This window comes from Microplitis mediator, chromosome 1, assembly GCF_029852145.1.
Source record: "Microplitis mediator isolate UGA2020A chromosome 1, iyMicMedi2.1, whole genome shotgun sequence".
NCBI lineage: Eukaryota > Metazoa > Arthropoda > Insecta > Hymenoptera > Braconidae > Microplitis > Microplitis mediator.
In genome coordinates, this window is record NC_079969.1 from 16,081,264 (window position 1) to 16,103,361 (window position 22,098).

The 22,098-nt window shown below is 30.0% G+C and overlaps 1 protein-coding gene across 1 annotated transcript in view; it reads left to right on the top strand.

Moving 5' to 3' along the window:
* LOC130675795 (PH-interacting protein) overlaps positions 1-19,939 on the top strand; it is a 76,975-nt gene extending 57,036 nt beyond the window's left edge. The window contains exons 21-22 of the mRNA XM_057481658.1: positions 7,922-8,176; positions 18,724-19,939. Coding sequence (XP_057337641.1) covers positions 7,922-8,176; positions 18,724-19,622 — 1,154 coding nt within the window. The 3' untranslated portion in view covers positions 19,623-19,939. The remainder of the gene's footprint in view (positions 1-7,921; positions 8,177-18,723) is intronic.
* Positions 19,940-22,098: the final 2,159 nt, after the last annotated feature.

Sequence of the window (22,098 nt, forward strand, 5' to 3'; positions counted from 1 at the left end):
GATATTATCTCCTAGGATAACTCTTACTAAAACATAAATTCTGAAAATTTTGTATAAAAAAATAATCTTATTGAGATTTTGTAAGTATTGTAACATCGGAATTCGCCTGATCAATTCTTATTGAAAATACATTAGAATAAACTTTAACAATCTTATAGAAGTGAAAGTACTTACTCTATCTCATAATCGTTGGCGGAATTCGAGTCACAAGATCTCATAAATTAAAAAATCTTACTCATTCTTTTAAAAATCTAGTACGGAAATCATGATAGGAAAACATCAAAAGCTTTGACTCATAGATTCTCATAAAAATTCATATGAGAATTTTTTTAAATCTCGTAGATATTTTCGAAGCTCATAGATTCTCATAAAAAATATTAAATATCTTATCAGAATTTATGAGAGTTTTTCCACAGGGCATCTTTACTCAATTGAAATAAAATGAATTAACTTATTATTTAACTAATTAACTTATCTATTTAACTTATTTTTATTAAAAATAAAACTAAATAAATGAAACGATACGTGATGCTCGCACATATAGGAGAAGGAGGAGGGGTAAAAGGGGGTAGGGTAGGCAAAACGGGGTACCCCCAAAATTAACAAAAAAAAAAATTTATGTTTTAAATGGTTTTTAAACATTCCAAAATCACTTTTGTAAATATAATTGATCGTTATTTAAAATTTTTTTTGTTAAACTCTTTCAAAAATCATTGGTCATTTGAAAAACAATAGTGACTTTTGTTTTATTATGAAAACTATTAAAAATTTGTTTTTCTTGTTTTGTATCTAATAATTATGTAAAATTTAGTTTTTCTTGATGTAATTTACTTATAAAAAAATTTAACTAAATTCATTTAAAATCCAGAAATTTTTTTTTTTTTAGTGGGTACCCCATTTTGCCCGCAAAAATGAAAATTAATTTTTTTTTACGGTAACTTAAAAATAGTTATAAAAAAATTTGGAAAATCCAAAAGTGCACGACTCGTAATGCTCATATATTATGAAATAATAAATAACAATAAAAAAAATGGCGGGAAGTGCGAATAAATTTAAAATATATACAATTCTCTTTCATTAAAACTTGTCTTGTTTTTTATTATGTTATTATTTTTTTATAATTATAAAAGAACTTATTCAAAATATCTCGATTAATAACAAAAAAAAAATAAACGTAAATAAAAACAAAAATAAAAAAAAATTGAATTGAAAAAAAATTCAGGCCTACCTATTAGCAAAAAAAACAGCTGTTCTAGGACGGTAATGCACAAGCGCCCCTAGCGGAATAAATGTCCGTATAATGTATAGATATATCACCATCCATGTTAGTTTTACATAGATATATAGATATATAGTTATACAGCCTTTTTTATTCTTTTATTAATTGTAATTAAACGACACTGAGTTACCTAGCCATTTGCAATAGGAGACCTACAATTATTTCAAAGAATTTTTTAAAAAAAAATTTGTTTCAATTACTGCATTTTTTCGCAAGTTATCGTGTATACGGGTTTCATACTTAACGGACAGGAAATTTTTTAAAACTATTTTTGATGTTTTTTCCGTTTTTATTCAACTAAATAAATTTTTGAAAAGTATGGAATTAATCTCCATTGAATTTTCTTCAAAATAGTATGCAAACCATCTTAATTCCGTAAACTAACAAGGGTATAATAATTGATTAGTTACCGAAGTGAGGCGAAAAAAAATTTTTCGATCGTAAAGCACGAACGAGTCGTGCAAAAAACTAAGGTCATTAATTTAACAAACATGTATTTTAAAAATAACACATATACATAAAAAATATCTTACATATTTTTAAAAGTTATTTAGTTAAAATATTTTAATTTTACAGAAAAACTTATAATTTTAAGCATTATGTACATAATGTATTTTTATGTACAACATAAAAAAAATTTTTTTTTATATTTTTAAACATCTAAGTTTGTTCGGTTAAATCTCTAAGCAATATTACAAACTTACTGGAAAAAAATTTTGTTAAAAATCCTCAACTTAAATTAATTAATAAAACTAGTGCTAACAATAAAAAATATATATATATATATATATATATATATATATATATATATATATATACAAAATATTTTACATATTTTAAAAAAATTACTAACCTTAAATATTTATATTTTTAGAAACTAAAAAAATTTCTATTTTCAAATTTTTAAACAACTTATTTCAATGTAGAAAAAAAAGTTAAAATAATGCTTACAATTACGGTCAATAAAATTGATCAAATCATTATCACTACATTTGTCAAGTATTATACTAATGCACTCTGGCGGTAACTCTGGACAATTTTCGTACGTTGATTTGATTACAGATTCCGAAATATTCAACAACTTCCGTCTCTTCAGTGAAAGTTCAAACCGATGTTGGATAGTAGTGACATAAATCGGATAGCTTACTACAATTTCTTCTGACACAATAAATTCCTTTAATTTTTGATTGCACGTAAACTTGACCAACGTGTTAATGCTAGCGGTTGCAATACCATAAGCTGTAACCGTCGTTTCATCAATTAAATCACTTTTCATCCTTTTCAGTTTTTCTTCACATTGCTCCTTGAAACATTTAAGTTGGCAATCACTATTGATTGCATTTATAATATTTTCTGACACATGTAAGTTCAAATCAAGCAGAACAACAATTTTCTTGATGAACAATCTCCCAATAAAATGATAAATATCAACAACTTTGAATAGCTTAGTTGCTGAATAGGGTCATCCAGAGATTTATAATAACTCAAATAATGAACAATTATTTCCATAAAAGTTTGAGGCCCATATAATGTATTAATATCACGTTCAGGTTTAATTAACGCTTCAATATTTAAGGTCTCCTCGTTAACTTTTAATGTAACATCATACTTGTTGAAATTATTATCATTGTACTCTATTAAAAGCTTGATTATTTTTTCACTTTTTGGATATCCGCGTCATTAAGCATTGAAGAGTTGTATAGATTGTAAGCTATGCCAAGGCCAGCATCAAATTTGATATAATTATCTATTGAAAAACCAGTTTCTAAAACCATTTCGATGGCATCGACGTCCAAGTTCATTATTAACGTTAGCAAAATCCGTAACTTGCACCTTAGATCTGGACTCTTCAGTAACTCTGGATACTTGTCAACAACAAATTTAATTACTCCTTCGCGCTCATTTTCTGCTGCCACATGGAGAATACACACTCCTATAGCCGTCCAGTCAGGTTTTTTTGATAAAAGATTAATGACTTCATTTAAAAGTTCTAAGTCACCTTCTTTAATAACAGGCTCCAAAATTTTGTGTGACTCAGAAATCATTTTTACGAATTTATTATAAATTGTAACTTTATAATTATTTTTAGCTATCACTATATTCACAGAGAACCAACTTGTTGCACTGAGAATTGAAACTTAACTGAGTTACAAAATTATTTCAGTTCTTTTATATACTCGATCAACAATAGGTCTAATGATCAACAGTTCCCCTTCTTTTCAAACTGGTCAAGAATAATTTTAAGTATTGGAAAACGTAATGACTTAAGTTAAAAAGAATTGTGTTAATGAGATTGTCCGGGGCTAATTATAAGTAATTACCATAAATTTCGGTAGTTAAAATAAATGTATTGGCAGGGAGCCTAGTATATGGTGGGGACAACTGAAACGATCGCAGCGCTCGCTGTGGATACAATTTCGTTAAATCATGCTCTCTTTGAATATAAACACGTGAAAATTAAGTTTAAAAATAGTTCATAATAGTTATTGTGTCGTTAATGTTTGCCTTTGCTCATCGTTTGAGATTAAAATAATATTTTATAATTTATTGATTCAAATCCGGTTTGGATAATGATTTTTATCATTGCCTAAAAATTATTTTTTAACCCTTCGTTACTCGCGCTATACGGTGATTCCCTGTACAACACTACTTAAGCTAATAGATTTGGCGTGAATATGAGTGAGACACTAGAGAAAGCGCGTGTAACGGAAGGTTAAAAAAACATTATGTTTTTTTAGTTACGATTTACAAGCAAATTATCATGAATTAAAATAAAATTATTTTCTTCAATTTTGTTAAAAAAACTGAATTGACTATTCTACTATTTTTTAAACCATTATCATTGTAATTGTCATATATTATTTGTTTTGATTTTATCGGTTAACCTTATTCTATTCTAAAATAATAGTGTTTATTATGTATTAAAATTTTTTATACTTAATTTTTTTATCGAAATATATTCAATTTAATTTTCTCTATCAAAAATACAATTACACTTTTTTATTTATATCATTATAAATTATTATATTTTGATTTTAAAACGAATTTTTATTTTTTACACTAAATTTATATATCTTTTATAATTCTCGAGCATGATTTTTTGTAGCCATCAGATGTCGTTTTCGTCGCGCTCCCTGCCAATACTTTAGTTGTTTTGTGAAAACAATGCAGGTTTAGATGGGCAGCTACCCTAGTCTACCTGGAACTATACAGCTTCATTATAAATAGATTAGGATAACGTGACTTTGTAGGGGTAGTACATTATATATATATATATATATATATATATATATATATATATATATATATATATATATATATATATATATATATATATATATATAATGATGTACTACCCGACTACCCGACATATATATATATATATATATATATATATATATATATATATGTCGGAGATGAAACAATAAAATGAGGTTTTTTCAATGGGACGGGAAATTCCCAATACTTAGTCGAGACTAATTTTTATAGTAGTAATTAAATAATAAAATTTAATTTCTAGTTGATTTCAACTTAAACAGGTTATGTTCATTGCGGGAGGCTTAGGCTCGCTGTGACATTTGTTCACCAAACGTAGTCACGGTCACAGAATGAGTATAGTAAGACACAGAGGAAAATATTATAAGATGACATTATGTGATAAGTCTAATGGTTTCACCGGAAAAGTAAAAAGATCTCAAAATTTACTATTAATTTGATTTCAAGCTCAAATAACTTTCGAACAGATGGATTTATCAAAAAATGATAAGAGACGTTCTTTGTAGAGCGTTCAATTTCCTGCAAAAATATTTATTGTACATAAAAATCTGTTGATTGATTTGTGAGCTAGAAAATTATAAAAAAAAAAGTGTGTGTGTCAGCTCCGACGCACGATTGGAGTTTACTCCTTCAGATCGACTGTCTAAATAGGCACAGAAAAGGTTTACTAGTCTAAGAAAAAGATTAATACCATATCAAATGGTAAATAAACGAATCAATGAAGATACCTGAATAATGTATTGCACGACTCTTAATGGGAAGCATTAGAGTGTGCTTTACGATCGAAAAATTCAGTTTGCCTTTTTTTCGTTACTGATTTTACTGATTTACTCTTGGTAGTCTACAGAGCTTAACCAAGTTACACATCATCGGATAGAGAATATAATAAGAATTAATTTTATTATTTATAAAGACCAATTTGATGTATTAAATTACTAAGAAAACATCAAAATGTAAAAAAAAATTTCCCGTCAAGCAGTAGAAAATGTGTCCGTACCCCGTAAACACAAAAACTCGAGAAAAAGCCATTATTTAGATCACTTTTTTTTTAAAAGATTATTTTAGGGCCGAAGAAGAAGTGTGTCATAAATTGGCCCTCGAATTCGGCCCCGTTTAATTATAATTATTAAAAAGAACTTAACTCATTTTGTATATCTATATATGTTTTTTATATATACATTCGTCACACCAGTCCCGCCTGCGCGAAAAAATACATCTAACTATTTTTCGGAGCGAAATTTGAATTTCTAGAGTAATAGAAAGGAAAAAAACAATTGTCCTTGAAACTTTTATCGTACATTTTTCTTTTTTTTTTGCAAATGAGCATTAAGAGTCGTGCACTTTTGGATTTACCAAACTTTTTTTTATTATATTAAAAAATTCTCTCGACAAAATTGGAAAAAAAAGTAGAAGAGTGTTGAAAAATGTTTTTAGAATAAGTTAAGATAATAAAAGTAGCATCTCACCGTTTTGTTATCGAGATATAATAATTAAAAATAATAATTTTCGATCCATTTCCAACCTGCTCACTTTACAAATTATAGTGATCTAGCAATGCCGTGCTCAACGCTCTCTGAAATAGTGTTGAATAAAAAGCGGGAAATTCAAATCTTTCACGGTTTTAGTAAAATTCAGCTGCGTAATTAAAATATTAAAATCACTATTTAAATTAGCTACAAATAAAAAAACGATTAAATGAATAAATAAATATGATACTTTTTTTCTTTTAAACTTATATATTTTATAAAACAATTAACATTAAGTAAGAACATAAAACTTAAATGACGGTATAAATATTTTTTCAGTTGACTCTTTTTTTTTTCTTTGGCCTTTTTCATATCAGAATTAAAAGACAATTTTTTAGATAAATTTTCGTTTTTTATAAATTGACCTTTGTGCCGTAATTGCTTGGGCATCTTTTTAATTAAATGATAGGTACTATTATTAGAAAGCGCAATACTATTTGTATATACTGAGACCATAAACAAAAACATATAAACACTCAGAGCAACGTTGTCAGATCACTGAAACTAACAATATTTGATTGTATGTGTGAATGTCTGTGTGCCGAGGCTTCTAAATTTTTGTCTACAGTAAATACTCTGACTATAGTATACCGCGCTGGAACTACCTTAACAAAAATGACAAAATCATTCATCGTTCAAAATAATAAATCGGCGGTTATATTGGCTAGACTCGACAATATTCACGCATACATTACACCATTCGTCACTCAGACAATACATAAAGCCGGTCATATCTCACTCAAAATATTATTGTAAGAATTGATACAACGGCTTACTCAAAGTAACTCAAGGTCAATCCTAAGATCGATCGTTTAGCGATACGGCATTCACCCGCCATTTTGACCACGTGTTTATTCTTACAATAACCGATAAATACATTTTATTGAATTCGTAGAGCTTTGGATCCTCGCGTAAATTAATAAACTAATGCTATATTTAAATTGATAAAATTTACAACGCTCTAAATGCTCTAGATTCGAGCTCGTCGAGAAAATTACGCTTACCAAATTATTTTTGCCGTACATCGGCCTCCATGATCGTAATGAACCAGCTTTGCGCTATCCCGAGAAAAAATATTCAGACCTGATCAAATATGACCAGGCATGTCTGATCAGGTCTGATGACCCAGGCCTGAACGTATTTCACGCTTCAGACATGATAATGTCTGTTTATAGTTGGTCAGATATGAACAGGCATGATCATTTGATCATATCTGACATCAGACATGAACAGGCATGATCAGATATGAGTAGACCTGAACGTATTTAACACTTCAGACGTGATCATGCCAGAATATTTTTTTCCGGGATATTACCTGTCACAAATATTATTGGACGTCTTCAATATCGAATAAAACAAACGTACAATAAATTACTTGCGTACAAACGATCAGATACGATTTAACAAACTGAAATGTTAATGTAACTGGTAAAAAAATTAATAAATCAAGTACAGGAATTGTGCACACACGTGGCTGTCGCTTCGTCTTCTCCATTCATGTCCGTGATAGTGCTGTAGTCGACTTTCGAAGATCCTTTGATTTATGGCAAAATACTCGACTCTTCATGAACACTAAATTAAAGCAGTTTCATAATTTTTATATTATAAAAAAAGTTCCCGCTTTAATATTGATTTTAAAATTATCTAAGGTTTTTGTGAACTACAACATAGAAAAAACCGTTAACTTGAATCAAGAAAAATATACTTGATTCAAGAAATTTTTTTTTAACAATTCGGGAAATCAAAATTTTTTTCTCAAGCCAACGTATTTTTCTACTTTAATCGAAAAATTGTCCTATTATTAATTATTATTTTTAATCGGGAATTTCGTTTGTTCTAGGTCCGTCTACGAAAAGGAATGAGACTACAAGTGATGATGATGAAGATGATGACGATCATGACAACGCTGATAATAATAATGATGACGATGATGACGATGATGATGATAATGATGATGGTAATGATGATGATGATGATGAAGATGATGATGGCAATGATGAAAATGATGAACGAAAAGTAAATTCTTTGAGCAATCACGATGAAAACGAAGAAAACCTTCATAACAACAAACGACCATTCTATAGTTATGAATCAGGTACAAAAATATGAATAAAAAATATTGAGATTTTTAATACTAAGTATAAGTCGAGTATAAAATTTCATCGTGAATTTTAAAAACAGTTCGTGCTCGAACATTGTTTTTTTTATCTTAATATTATATATTAAGATACTTCTTATTTTGTATTAAATAACTCCAAAATCCCTTAACTAACCGGTTTCATAATATAATCAGATCTGTTTCACGAAACTCTTTTGATTGCTTTCAAAATAGTTTAGATTAATTTTTCTAAGTAGTCCGTGGGTCGGCCATAAGATCTGAACGCAATCCGGGATCGATGGCAAAAATGATATTTTTCTTATGTATTTTGAGCTGCTGGTAGCTGATAGATTGAGAAACGCGGTCGCTTCGATCCCCACTCCGCCGCCCGAATAGCAATGATCGGAAAAAATATTCATAACTGGAAAACAAAGAGAGAGAAAAGAAAAAGTTATTGATTATAATTTCTTAAAAATAATTCACTTCATTAGAAAAAAATTGTTGTATAATCAATTTTATTCAACTCATACGCGCTATTCACGTTTTATCATGCCTAAAATCCGAACCCTAAATAGCAGTTTACCGACTGGTAAAAAATTATTTGTCAAAACGCAATAAAGGTGTCTATTATCCTGTCCATTGTGACGTAATAAAAATAAATGTAACTATCTTTTGGGCTCTCACTGAATATTGGGTAATTACAACTCCCTGTTGTTACCCATTGAGCAGCCAAGATTGTGATGCCGAATTTTTTTAACGTGGAGTTAAAACTTTGACTTATTAAATTTGAATTCCCGGTGAATTAAATCTACATCCCTATAATTTTGTCATATTTTTAATATTATAAGATTTTTTGTCACCATGTCAGTAAACAACTACTACTCTAGCATTGCTCGCATACAAATCCAGGACGCGTTTGACTCGTGCACAGAAAAAACAGTTAACCTGAATCAAGAAAAATATTCTTGATTCAAGAAATTTTTTTTGATCGATTCGGAAAATAAAAATTTACTTGCACCAAGTAAACAATTATCTTCAAATTTTTATCTTGAATCAAAATTTTTTTTCTCGTGTCAGCATATTTTTACGCTTAAATAAAAAAATGATCACTTGTTTCAAGAGTTTCTACTTCTTAAAGTAAGAGATATTTTTTTAAAGCAAGATGCATTATTTTTTTGTAGCAATATTGCATTTTTTTGTTTAAAGAAAATATTTTTCACTTAAGCAATATATTTTTTGGAGCAAGAGAATTTTTTCTTGGCCCAAGGAGCTTTTTTTCATTCAAGACGTTTATTTTTGGGAGCAAGAAATTTATTTTCTTGTAGCAAGAAAAAGTTTCTTGGCCCAAGTAAACTTTTTTTCGTTCAAAACGTTGATTTTTTGGAGTGAAATGACTTATTTTCTTTAGCCAAGAATTTTTTTCCTTAAACCAAGAAATTTTCAATTTACTGTCTTGAATCAAAAAAGAGTTTTTGAATTAAGTGTTTCATTTTTATCAATTCATTGAATCAAGAAAGAAAATTTGGAAGACAATATTTTTTTGTTTTTCTTTAATTTCAAATAAAATTATTATCTATCTATCTATCTATCTTGAATCAAGTTAACTGTTTTTTCTGTGCGCTCTCCCTAGTTGACACATTGAAACATTTCGAGATTCCCAAACGATAAAGGATTAAAAAGTCGGTAATTTTTTACGTGATTCTAATTTTTTATAACATTTACCTATACTGTAGATGTATAAAATATAACATAAGACCATGGAGGTTAAAGGTACCTCTACCCTCCATACATAAGACAGTCGAAGTCCATTATAGTCCAGTCGGCCTGGAAAAAAAAAGGGGTTTGTTGGCAACTTTTCGACAAAATGGTCCGATTTTGAATTTTTTTTTTTTAAAATACTCAGAAAAATATTCTAAACATTTGTGTGTATGTGGGAAGTGTTGCTTTTTTTTTGTTTAAAAAATAGCGTTTTAGCGTTGAGCTTTAAATTAAAATATCTCAGAAACTACGCAAAAGTAGTCGAGACATGCTGCGTATGAAATTTAGAGAATTGAATAACGAACAAAATGAGCCCAACCCGATTTCTCTACGACCAATAGTTTGCGAGATATTAATTTTTTAATGAAGAAAAACGCGGTTCCGCTCGAACGCTTATAAACAAATAGCTGTAACTCCTCGAAAAATCATTCGATTTACTTTTTTTTTTTTTTGAATTACAGCTATTGTTGTCTACTATAAGCAAAAAAATCAGCTAAGCTAAAAAAAATTTTTTTGAATTTATAGGAATTATTTTCAGTTTTTCGAATTTATGCATTAAAAAATAGTTAAAATTCGAAAAAAAATATTTTGTTTGCATATAAAACTTTGACCAGCACCATAGAATCGATGTGAGAAAAAATATTTTTTTTAAAAAATTTTTTTTATGCAAAAATTTAGCTTACAAGTTTAAAAAAATATGAGCTCTACGGGGACTTGAACTCAACTCCGAGACAGTGCGCGTGCGCCATTCCCCTCAAACCGTTGTCGGCGAAAAATGGGGGAAATAATAATAATGTGAGGCATATAATAATAATAGCAAGCGGCCGCTCAGATACTCGGAGTAATTCGTTTTTTCATTCTTATTTATAATTTATTTTTTTTTTTAGTCTTAATTAACTTTCAAAAAATCGTTACGACAATATAGGTATCAATCGATTCCAAATTTTGTGAATCGTCCAGAAAATCTATCGATTTAAGATCGATTTTTGAAATGTTAACTAACATTTTTTATAAACAAATAAGTTTATGAACTTTCAAAAAATCGTTACGACAATATAGGTATCAAACGATTCCAAATTTTGTGAATCGTCCAGAAAATCTATCGATTTAAGATCGATTTTTGAAATGTTAACTAACATTTTTTATAAACAAATAAGTTTATGAACTTTCAAAAAATCGTTACGACAATATAGGTATCAAACGATTCCAAATTTTGTGAATCGTCCAGAAAATCTATCGATTTAAGATCGATTTTTGAAATGTTAACTAACATTGTTTATAAACAAATAAGTTTATGAACTTTCAAAAAATCGTTACGACAATATAGGTATCAAACGATTCCAAATTTTATGAATCGTCCAGAAAACCTATCGCTAAAAGATCAATTTTTGAAATGTTAACTAACTTTTCCTATAAACAAATAAGTTAATGAACATTTAAAAAATCGTTTCGATAATGTAGGTATCAATCGATTTCAAATTTCATTAATCGTCTGGAAAACCTATCGATAAAAGATCTATTTTTAAAAATGTTGAGTAATTTTTGTTTATAAACAAATAAGTTAATTAACTTTTAAAAATTCTTTTTTTCTATTTAGGTATCAATCGACTCCAAATTTTGTGAATCGTTCGAAAAACCTATCGATAAATGATCGACTTTATAAATGTTAACTAATTTTTGTTTATAAACAAATAAGTTAATTAACTTTTAAAAATTCGTTTTTTCTATTTAGGTATCAATCGATTCTACATTTTATAAATCGTTCGGAAAACCTATCGATAAAAGATCTATTTTTAAAAATGTTGAGTAATTTTTGTTTATAAACAAATAAGTTAATTAACTTTTAAAAATTCGTTTTTTCTATTTAGGTATCAATCGACTCCAAATTTTGTGAATCGTTCGAAAAACCTATCGATAAATGATCGACTTTATAAATGTTAACTAATTTTTGTTTATAAACAAATAAGTTAATTAACTTTTAAAAATTCGTTTTTTCTATTTAGGTATCAATCGATTCTACATTTTATAAATCGTTCGGAAAACCTATCGATAAAAGATCTATTTTTAAAAATGTTGAGTAATTTTTGTTTATAAACAAATAAGTTAATTAACTTTTAAAAATTCGTTTTTTCTATATAGGTATCAATCGATACCAAATTTTGTGAATCGTCCAGAAAATCTGTCGATAAAAGATCTTTTTTTAAAAATGTTGACTAATTTTTGTTTATGAAGAAAAAGCTAATAAACTTTAAAAATATCGATTCGACAATATTTAGTCCCTCGGCTGATGAGGGAAGCCCGTATGCACTTTTAGGTCCCCGGATTCTGATTAATGATATTTACGTATTTTTTTCCGAGGATCACGAAAAACTAGGTTATTTTGCTCGCCGATGGTAGGTTTAATTGTTAATAACAATTTAATTGTTTATAACGATATAAATCAAGAAGGACTGATTTGACGGGGAAGTTTATTTAAAAAAAAAGTTTTAAAATTAAAAAACCAACAAAAAATGTCCTTATCATTTTTTTGATAGAATGAATATTTTCGGAGATAGCGCAAAAAACAACAAGTAGCGGTCGAACCTCTCTCTCGCGCGCACGCATCCCACAGACTCTAGCGACGAACGACAGGCACAGAAAAATACAGGGACGAAAAAAAAATTCAATTCTCGGTGTCAACTAAAGATTAAGAAAAGAAACTCATAGATATCATAGAGGAGACTCTATGGAAAATTTCCAGACCCATAATCGATGGATCCACCCCATAGACACCGAGTAACAGCCCTATAAAAGGGGGTTTTTTAATTAAATTGACGGATTTTCGACTTTAGAAATTTCAATCCTCGGTGTACACCTGAGATTAAGGAAGGAAACTCATGGGAATTTTCTAGGACACTATACAGAAGATTCCCAGACCCATAATTAAAAGATTAACCCCATAGACACCGAGTAACAGCCCCATAGAAGGGGGTTTTTTAATTAAAGTGTCGAATTTTCGACTTTAGAAAATTCAATCCTCGATGTACACCTGAGATTTAGGAAGGAAACTCATGGGAATTTTCTAGGACACTATACAGAAGATTCCCAGACCCATAATCGATAGATTAACCCCATGGACATCGAGTAACAGCCCCATAAATGGGAGTTTTTTAATTAAATTGTCGAATTTTCGACTTTAGAAAATTCAATCCTCGATGTACACCTGAGATTAAGGAAGGAAACTCATGGGAATCTTCTAGGACACTATACAGAAGATTCCCAGACCCATAATTAAAAGATTAACCCCATAGACACCGAGTAACAGCCCCATAGAAGGGGGTTTTTTAATTAAAGTGTCGAATTTTCGACTTTAGAAAATTCAATCCTCGGTGTCCACCTGAGATTAAGGAAGGAAACTCATGGGAATCTTCGAGGACACTATACAGAAGATTCCCAGACCCATAATCGATAGATTAACCCCATAGACACCGAGTATCAGCCCCATAAATGGGAGTTTTTTAATTAAATTGTCGAATTTTCGACTTTAGAAAATTCAATCCTCGATGTACACCTGAGATTAAGGAAGGAAACTCATGGGAATCTTCGAGGACACTATACAGAAGATTCCCAGACCCATAATTAAATGATTAACCCCATAGACACCGAGTAACAGCGCCATAAATGGGGGTTTTTTAATTAAATTAACGAATTTTCGACATTAAAAAATTCAATCCTCGATGTACACCTGAGATTTAGGAAGGAAACTCATGGGAATCTTCTAGGACACTATACAGAAGATTCCTAAACCCATAATCAATAGATTAACCCCATGGACACCGGTTGACAGCCCCATAAAAGTCGTTATTTAACTTGTTTTTCGAGAATTTGAGTTTTAAAAATTTAAGTTCTCGGTGTCTACTCGAGATTAAGAAAAGAAACTTATAGAATTTTTATAGTAGACCCTACTGAAGATTTCCTGACCCATAATTAATTGATCCACCCCATAGACACCAAGTACCGACCCCATAAGATCCGAATTTTATCTTATTTAACTAAAACTAGACTTGAAAAAAATTTAGTCGTCGGTGGCAGCTCGAGATTAATAAAAGAAACTCATAGAATTTTTATAGTAGACCCTACTGAAGATTTCCTGACCCATAATTAATCGATCTACCCCATAGACACCGAGTGACAGCCCCATAAAAGTCGTTATTTAACTTGTTTTTCGCGAATTTAAGTGTTATAAAATTCAGTTCTCGGTGACCACTGTATATTAAGGAAAGAAACTCATAGAATTTTTTTTAGTAGACCCTTCTGAAGATTTCCTGACCCATAATCAATCGATCAAATATTTAAAAAATATGTATAGTAAATATATATTTTTGATAACTCCCTTTTAGCCGATTTTCTTATATATTTTATATATATCAAATATATTTTAGATATATGCAAAATATATTTATTTTATATTTTTAGCTATGTATTTTTTATGTATTTTGAAATATTTCTTAAATATATCTAAAATATATTTAAAATATATATAAAAATCGGCCAAAAGTGAGTTATCAAAAATATATATTTACTATACATATTTTTTAAATATTTGATCGATTGATTATGGGTCAGGAAATCTTCAGAAGGGTCTACTAAAAAAAATTCTATGAGTTTCTTTCCTTAATATACAGTGGTCACCGAGAACTGAATTTTATAACACTTAAATTCGCGAAAAACAAGTTAAATAACGACTTTTATGGGGCTGTCACTCGGTGTCTATGGGGTAGATCGATTAATTATGGGTCAGGAAATCTTCAGTAGGGTCTACTATAAAAATTCTATGAGTTTCTTTTATTAATCTCGAGTTGCCACCGACGACTAAATTTTTTTCAAGTCTAGTTTTAGTTAAATAAGATAAAATTCGGATCTTATGGGGTCGGTACTTGGTGTCTATGGGGTGGATCAATTAATTATGGGTCAGGAAATCTTCAGTAGGGTCTACTATAAAAATTCTATAAGTTTCTTTTCTTAATCTCGAGTAGACACCGAGAACTTAAATTTTTAAAACTCAAATTCTCGAAAAACAAGTTAAATAACGACTTTTATGGGGCTGTCAACCGGTGTCCATGGGGTTAATCTATTGATTATGGGTCTAGGAATCTTCTGTATAGTGTCCTAGAAGATTCCCATGAGTTTCCTTCCTTAATCTCAGGTGGACACCGAGGATTGAATTTTCTAAAGTCGAAAATTCGACACTTTAATTAAAAAACCCCCTTCTATGGGGCTGTTACTCGGTGTCTATGGGGTTAATCTATCGATTATGGGTCTGGGAATCTTCTGTATAGTGTCCTAGAAAATTCCCATGAGTTTCCTTCCTAAATCTCAGGTGTACATCGAGGATTGAATTTTCTAAAGTCGAAAATTCGACAATTTAATTAAAAAACTCCCATTTATGGGGCTGTTACTCGATGTCCATGGGGTTAATCTTTTAATTATGGGTCTGGGAATCTTCTGTATAGTGTCCTAGAAAATTCCCATGAGTTTCCTTCCTAAATCTCAGGTGTACATCGAGGATTGAATTTTCTAAAGTCGAAAATTCGACACTTTAATTAAAAAACCCCCTTCTATGGGGCTGTTACTCGGTGTCTATGGGGTTAATCTTTTAATTATGGGTCTGGGAATCTTCTGTATAGTGTCCTAGAAAATTCCCATGAGTTTCCTTCCTTAATCTCAGGTGTACACCGAGGATTGAAATTTCTAAAGTCGAAAATCCGTCAATTTAATTAAAAAACCCCCTTTTATAGGGCTGTTACTCGGTGTCTATGGGGTGGATCCATCGATTATGGGTCTGGAAATTTTCCATAGAGTCTCCTCTATGATATCTATGAGTTTCTTTTCTTAATCTTTAGTTGACACCGAGAATTGAATTTTTTTTTCGTCCCTGTATTTTTCTGTGCCTGTCGTTCGTCGCTAGAGTCTGTGGGATGCGTGCGCGCGAGAGAGAGGTTCGACCGCTACTTGTTGTTTTTTGCGCTATCTCCGAAAATATTCATTCTATCAAAAAAATGATAAGGACATTTTTTGTTGGTTTTTTAATTTTAAAACTTTTTTTTTAAATAAACTTCCCCGTCAAATCAGTCCTTCTTGATTTATATCGTTATAAACAATTAAATTGTTATTAACAATTAAACCTACCATCGGCGAGCAAAATAACCTAGTTTTTCGTGATCCTCGGAAAAAAATACGTAAATATCATTAATCAGAATCCGGGGACCTAAAAGTGCATACGGGCTTCCCTCATCAGCCGAGGGACTAAATATTGTCGAATCGATATTTTTAAAGTTTATTAGCTTTTTCTTCATAAACAAAAATTAGTCAACATTTTTAAAAAAAGATCTTTTATCGACAGATTTTCTGGACGATTCACAAAATTTGGTATCGATTGATACCTATATAGAAAAAACGAATTTTTAAAAGTTAATTAACTTATTTGTTTATAAACAAAAATTACTCAACATTTTTAAAAATAGATCTTTTATCGATAGGTTTTCCGAACGATTTATAAAATGTAGAATCGATTGATACCTAAATAGAAAAAACGAATTTTTAAAAGTTAATTAACTTATTTGTTTATAAACAAAAATTAGTTAACATTTATAAAGTCGATCATTTATCGATAGGTTTTTCGAACGATTCACAAAATTTGGAGTCGATTGATACCTAAATAGAAAAAAAGAATTTTTAAAAGTTAATTAACTTATTTGTTTATAAACAAAAATTACTCAACATTTTTAAAAATAGATCTTTTATCGATAGGTTTTCCAGACGATTAATGAAATTTGAAATCGATTGATACCTACATTATCGAAACGATTTTTTAAATGTTCATTAACTTATTTGTTTATAGGAAAAGTTAGTTAACATTTCAAAAATTGATCTTTTAGCGATAGGTTTTTCGAACGATTCACAAAATTTGGAGTCGATTGATACCTAAATAGAAAAAAAGAATTTTTAAAAGTTAATTAACTTATTTGTTTATAAACAAAAATTACTCAACATTTTTAAAAATAGATCTTTTATCGATAGGTTTTCCAGACGATTAATGAAATTTGAAATCGATTGATACCTACATTATCGAAACGATTTTTTAAATGTTCATTAACTTATTTGTTTATAGGAAAAGTTAGTTAACATTTCAAAAATTGATCTTTTAGCGATAGGTTTTCTGGACGATTCATAAAATTTGGAATCGTTTGATACCTATATTGTCGTAACGATTTTTTGAAAGTTCATAAACTTATTTGTTTATAAACAATGTTAGTTAACATTTCAAAAATCGATCTTAAATCGATAGATTTTCTGAACGATTCACAAAATTTGGAATCGTTTGATACCTATATTGTCGTAACGATTTTTTGAAAGTTCATAAACTTATTTGTTTATAAAAAATGTTAGTTAACATTTCAAAAATCGATCTTAAATCGATAGATTTTCTGGACGATTCACAAAATTTGGAATCGTTTGATACCTATATTGTCGTAACGATTTTTTGAAAGTTCATAAACTTATTTGTTTATAAAAAATGTTAGTTAACATTTCAAAAATCGATCTTAAATCGATAGATTTTCTGGACGATTCACAAAATTTGGAATCGATTGATACCTATATTGTCGTAACGATTTTTTGAAAGTTAATTAAGACTAAAAAAAAAAATAAATTATAAATAAGAATGAAAAAACGAATTACTCCGAGTATCTGAGCGGCCGCTTGCTATTATTATTATATGCCTCACATTATTATTATTTCCCCCATTTTTCGCCGACAACGGTTTGAGGGGAATGGCGCACGCGCACTGTCTCGGAGTTGAGTTCAAGTCCCCGTAGAGCTCATATTTTTTTAAACTTGTAAGCTAAATTTTTGCATAAAAAAAATTTTTTAAAAAAAATATTTTTTCTCACATCGATTCTATGGTGCTGGTCAAAGTTTTATATGCAAACAAAATATTTTTTTTCGAATTTTAACTATTTTTTAATGCATAAATTCGAAAAACTGAAAATAATTCCTATAAATTCAAAAAAATTTTTTTTAGCTTAGCTGATTTTTTTGCTTATAGTAGACAACAATAGCTGTAATTCAAAAAAAAAAAAAAGTAAATCGAATGATTTTTCGAGGAGTTACAGCTATTTGTTTATAAGCGTTCGAGCGGAACCGCGTTTTTCTTCATTAAAAAATTAATATCTCGCAAACTATTGGTCGTAGAGAAATCGGGTTGGGCTCATTTTGTTCGTTATTCAATTCTCTAAATTTCATACGCAGCATGTCTCGACTACTTTTGCGTAGTTTCTGAGATATTTTAATTTAAAGCTCAACGCTAAAACGCTATTTTTTAAACAAAAAAAAAGCAACACTTCCCACATACACACAAATGTTTAGAATATTTTTCTGAGTATTTTAAAAAAAAAAAATTCAAAATCGGACCATTTTGTCGAAAAGTTGCCAACAAACCCCTTTTTTTTTCCAGGCCGACTGGACTATAACTCGGAACTTCCCCTCAATCGTGACCCCCCACTACGCGTTACGCTGTCTCCCACTCGATGCGATACATTTTTATGTGTCTGTGTATATTTATCTATGCACCATCAATGTAAAAGTAAGCGCGCATGCGTTCTAGTTTCTTTTTTAAAGGAAAAGAGGCATCCGTTAACTTGTGAAATTCCAAGAAATTTCCACTCTTCCGTAGACTAATTATCCGAGTTACTGGAACTCGACTACACTTAGATGAAACTTATTCATAGGTTTTATTTTAATTCTAGGTCCATCTAGAGTGACGAACTGTAACAATAAACGTTCCATTAATTCAAGACCAATCAGACTTAAGAACACTTCAATAAAAAAAGACTCTGAAAGTGAAAATAATTCCAGTGATTCAGAAACAACGGCTAATAGTGACAGTAATGATGATCAGCCTTTTCGGCAGACGAGAAAGCAAATAAATTTAAGCAATAATAGCGATTCGAATGAGAGTTTCAAATCTGTAGATCGTAGCAAACCGTTGAAAAAAAAAGTATTACGAAAGTGTAAAAAAGTTATTCGTACAAATAGGTCAACATTGCAAAATTATACTGAGAGTAATTATGAAGAGGACGAAGAAAATCGAGTGTTTATGAAGGGAGAAATGTTGACAGGAAGTGAAAGTTCTCAAGAAGACAGTGAAAATGATAAAATACAGAAACGTACAATTCCACGAGAAGCGAAGACAGCACAAGACGAAATATCTCATTCTAGTGGGTTATCTCAAAAAGATGGAAGCGAAGAAACATCGTCAGACAGTGATAGTGGAGAATCCTCGCATCAAAATGTTTTAAATAATAGAGATTCTGACAGTTTAGACTCAATACCAAGAAATAAACCGATAAAATCACAGAGAAGAAAAAGAAGAAGAAGAAGAAGAAGAAGAGTTACTAATGATTCTGATAACGAAGACTTAGAAATTTCTAGAAGAGGAATGAAACGGATACGTTACTGTGAAGAGAGTGATGAAACTGATTCGATCCCTTCAAGAAACAGACGACAAGTCAAAAAGCGTTATTACGCTGAAGAAAGTGACGAAAGTTTACCTGAGTTACCTGAGCCTGGAATCAGTATAAGTAGCAGAGGACGTGTACGAAAAATGACAGCAAGAGCACGTGCTTTTTTATTAGAGTCACCATAATGGCCTTCTTATATTGTCAATCTTGTCTATTGATATTTAAAAATTCAGGCCAAATTTTATATACATTTGCGACTATCAATAAATTACATTTTCCAACTTGTTTTTCAGATCTTAATCATAAATGTGTTGAAAACTTATATTTTCCATATTTTCTTGGTTTAGAAAATATATATATTTTTTTTATTGTTTCATGTCAAAATTAAACCGCTAAAATTTGAAGAATTGAAAAGTAAGTAATTTATGTAATGTTTAGTAATTATCTTAGCTACCCGATTTAATACAAATCCGAAATTTTATGTAAATTTTCTCAGAATACACTAAGTTAAAAAAAATAATTGTTTTCTATTTTTTACTTTACTATTTATTTATTACAGATGATGTTACACAGTAAAAAGATTTCTTTGCGCAAAAAATTTTTACTCGCCCCAATAAGTTTTTTGTATTATGAATTGAAAACAAAATTTTCTTAAGCCAAGAAAAAATTTGTGAGGCGATGAAATATTTCTTGCGCCAAGAATATTCAGGCATGAGATTAACGCATAATCAGGTCTGATGATTTTTTCTCGGGCAATATCTAATTGTGAGAACTTTTTAATTTACTAACGATATATTAACAAATACTGGAAAAAATCATACGATTAATATTATTTATAGTTTTATTTATCGTGTTCCATTACAATAGTCAAAATAATCAGTGCAGATACAAATCAAAAGTTTTTAATCATTTTTCAGTAGATGTTTTTAATCTATATCGATAAAGATGTTAACAAAAGTTTTATATAAATATAAATTAAAATTACAAAATTTACAGTTTCTTAGTAGACGATCGAGATGTTTGATTTTTATGGATCTTTCAAGTTTTATTTCTCCGAATCATCTTCAGGAGTACAATTTGGAACATTTTTGGCATCATCCGACTCTTCAATGAATGGGTTTTCAGTGATTTTGTTTGTACAAGTTATGTCTGTGCAGTTTTCGCACAGTTTCGAGCAGAGTGATCCTGATTTTATGCAGGTGTAAGTTTTCGGTTTGCAGTTTTTTTTACAAGTACCCGTTATTAAACCGATCAACTTTTCTGGGGCTGGCGGCATTGATGTTGTTACATGAACTAATAAATTATGAATCAGTTCCCGAACCCACGATGTTACAGGTAAAATGTTACTATACCAATCTTGTACCTGCCAATATACACGCAAGATGTGTTTTGCTGCAGCTTGCGTTGGAGGTAACGTCGCTAAACTGAAATCGGATTTTCTTGTTAACTTCAAACTTTAAAAGTAATAATAGTTTTCTGAGGACCACGTCTAGTAAACGTAATGTTGTCTCCAAACTTATTAATTAGGATCACTTTGATGTATTGATTGGTTGGTACTGGGTCGCCCATGACTTGTTTAAAATCTTCGAAGCCCCACTGACGATCTTTAGCGTTTTCAAGAAAGTCAAATAACTTTTTAAACTGAGTAGAATATTTGGACTTTTTATCCGAGTTTGACTTCTTTTCATATTCTCGGTAACTTAAAAACCGTTTACAGCAGTCGAGATGATATTTCGCTCCCACTGTAGATAAATCTTCAATGTCAATAATACGCTCTAAAACTTGGACCGATTCTTCATCACCTTTCTTACAGGCGTTCATTAAGCGTACTCTCATAGTAGAATCCGGCATTATTTTACATATTTTACGCCTTCTGTTCAAATTTTTTTTTTTCTCAATTGTTTGATCGCAAACTAAGCCACAAATAAAACATAATTTTTTAAAATCGAAAATATTCGATGTAGAGGCTTCAGAGTTCACGGATGTTTCACATAGTTTTCTTCTTTTTGTTGCTGCAATAGTATTTTTACTCAGATATTTTACATAACAACTTTGATGTAAAGTGAGAACTTCAGCGTTAAGCCATCCGAAGTGTTTCTTGTCTTCGATTTCTTGGCTAATGCCAATTAATTTCCGTATTCCCAACTTTTTCACGGTTGCTTTAAATTGATTCGTTCCATCAAATCCTAAACCACATAGATTACAATTTTTCTGTTCCATTGTTCAGTATATTAGCACAATAAAGATGTTATATACTAAAGTTCAATTGTCAAACGATTTAAAGTTATGTTTGTCTATAAAAGACTAATAATAAAAAAATTATTAAGTTGAGAATAATCGCAGAAATCTTAAAATCGATATTTCACGAGATAATTTTAAAATTTTCTTCACTGTATTGTTAGAGTTTCAAAAACACGTGGCTGTATTAACTACAGCACAATCAACGATGCAAAGCATATGAGAAAAGAAAAAATATTCTACCTGAACGGAAACAAGGTTAGCAGAAAATTTTTGTGCGAGTAACCCCACCTATAATCAAAAGTAGTGAAATACTTTACAGCTTTAAAGCTGGGCCTCATGAGTGTAAAAACCACAAAGCACACCTGCGCTTTCGCGCTTGAGGTGTGCAATAGCCGAGATCCGACCGTTCTTATTTTCGGC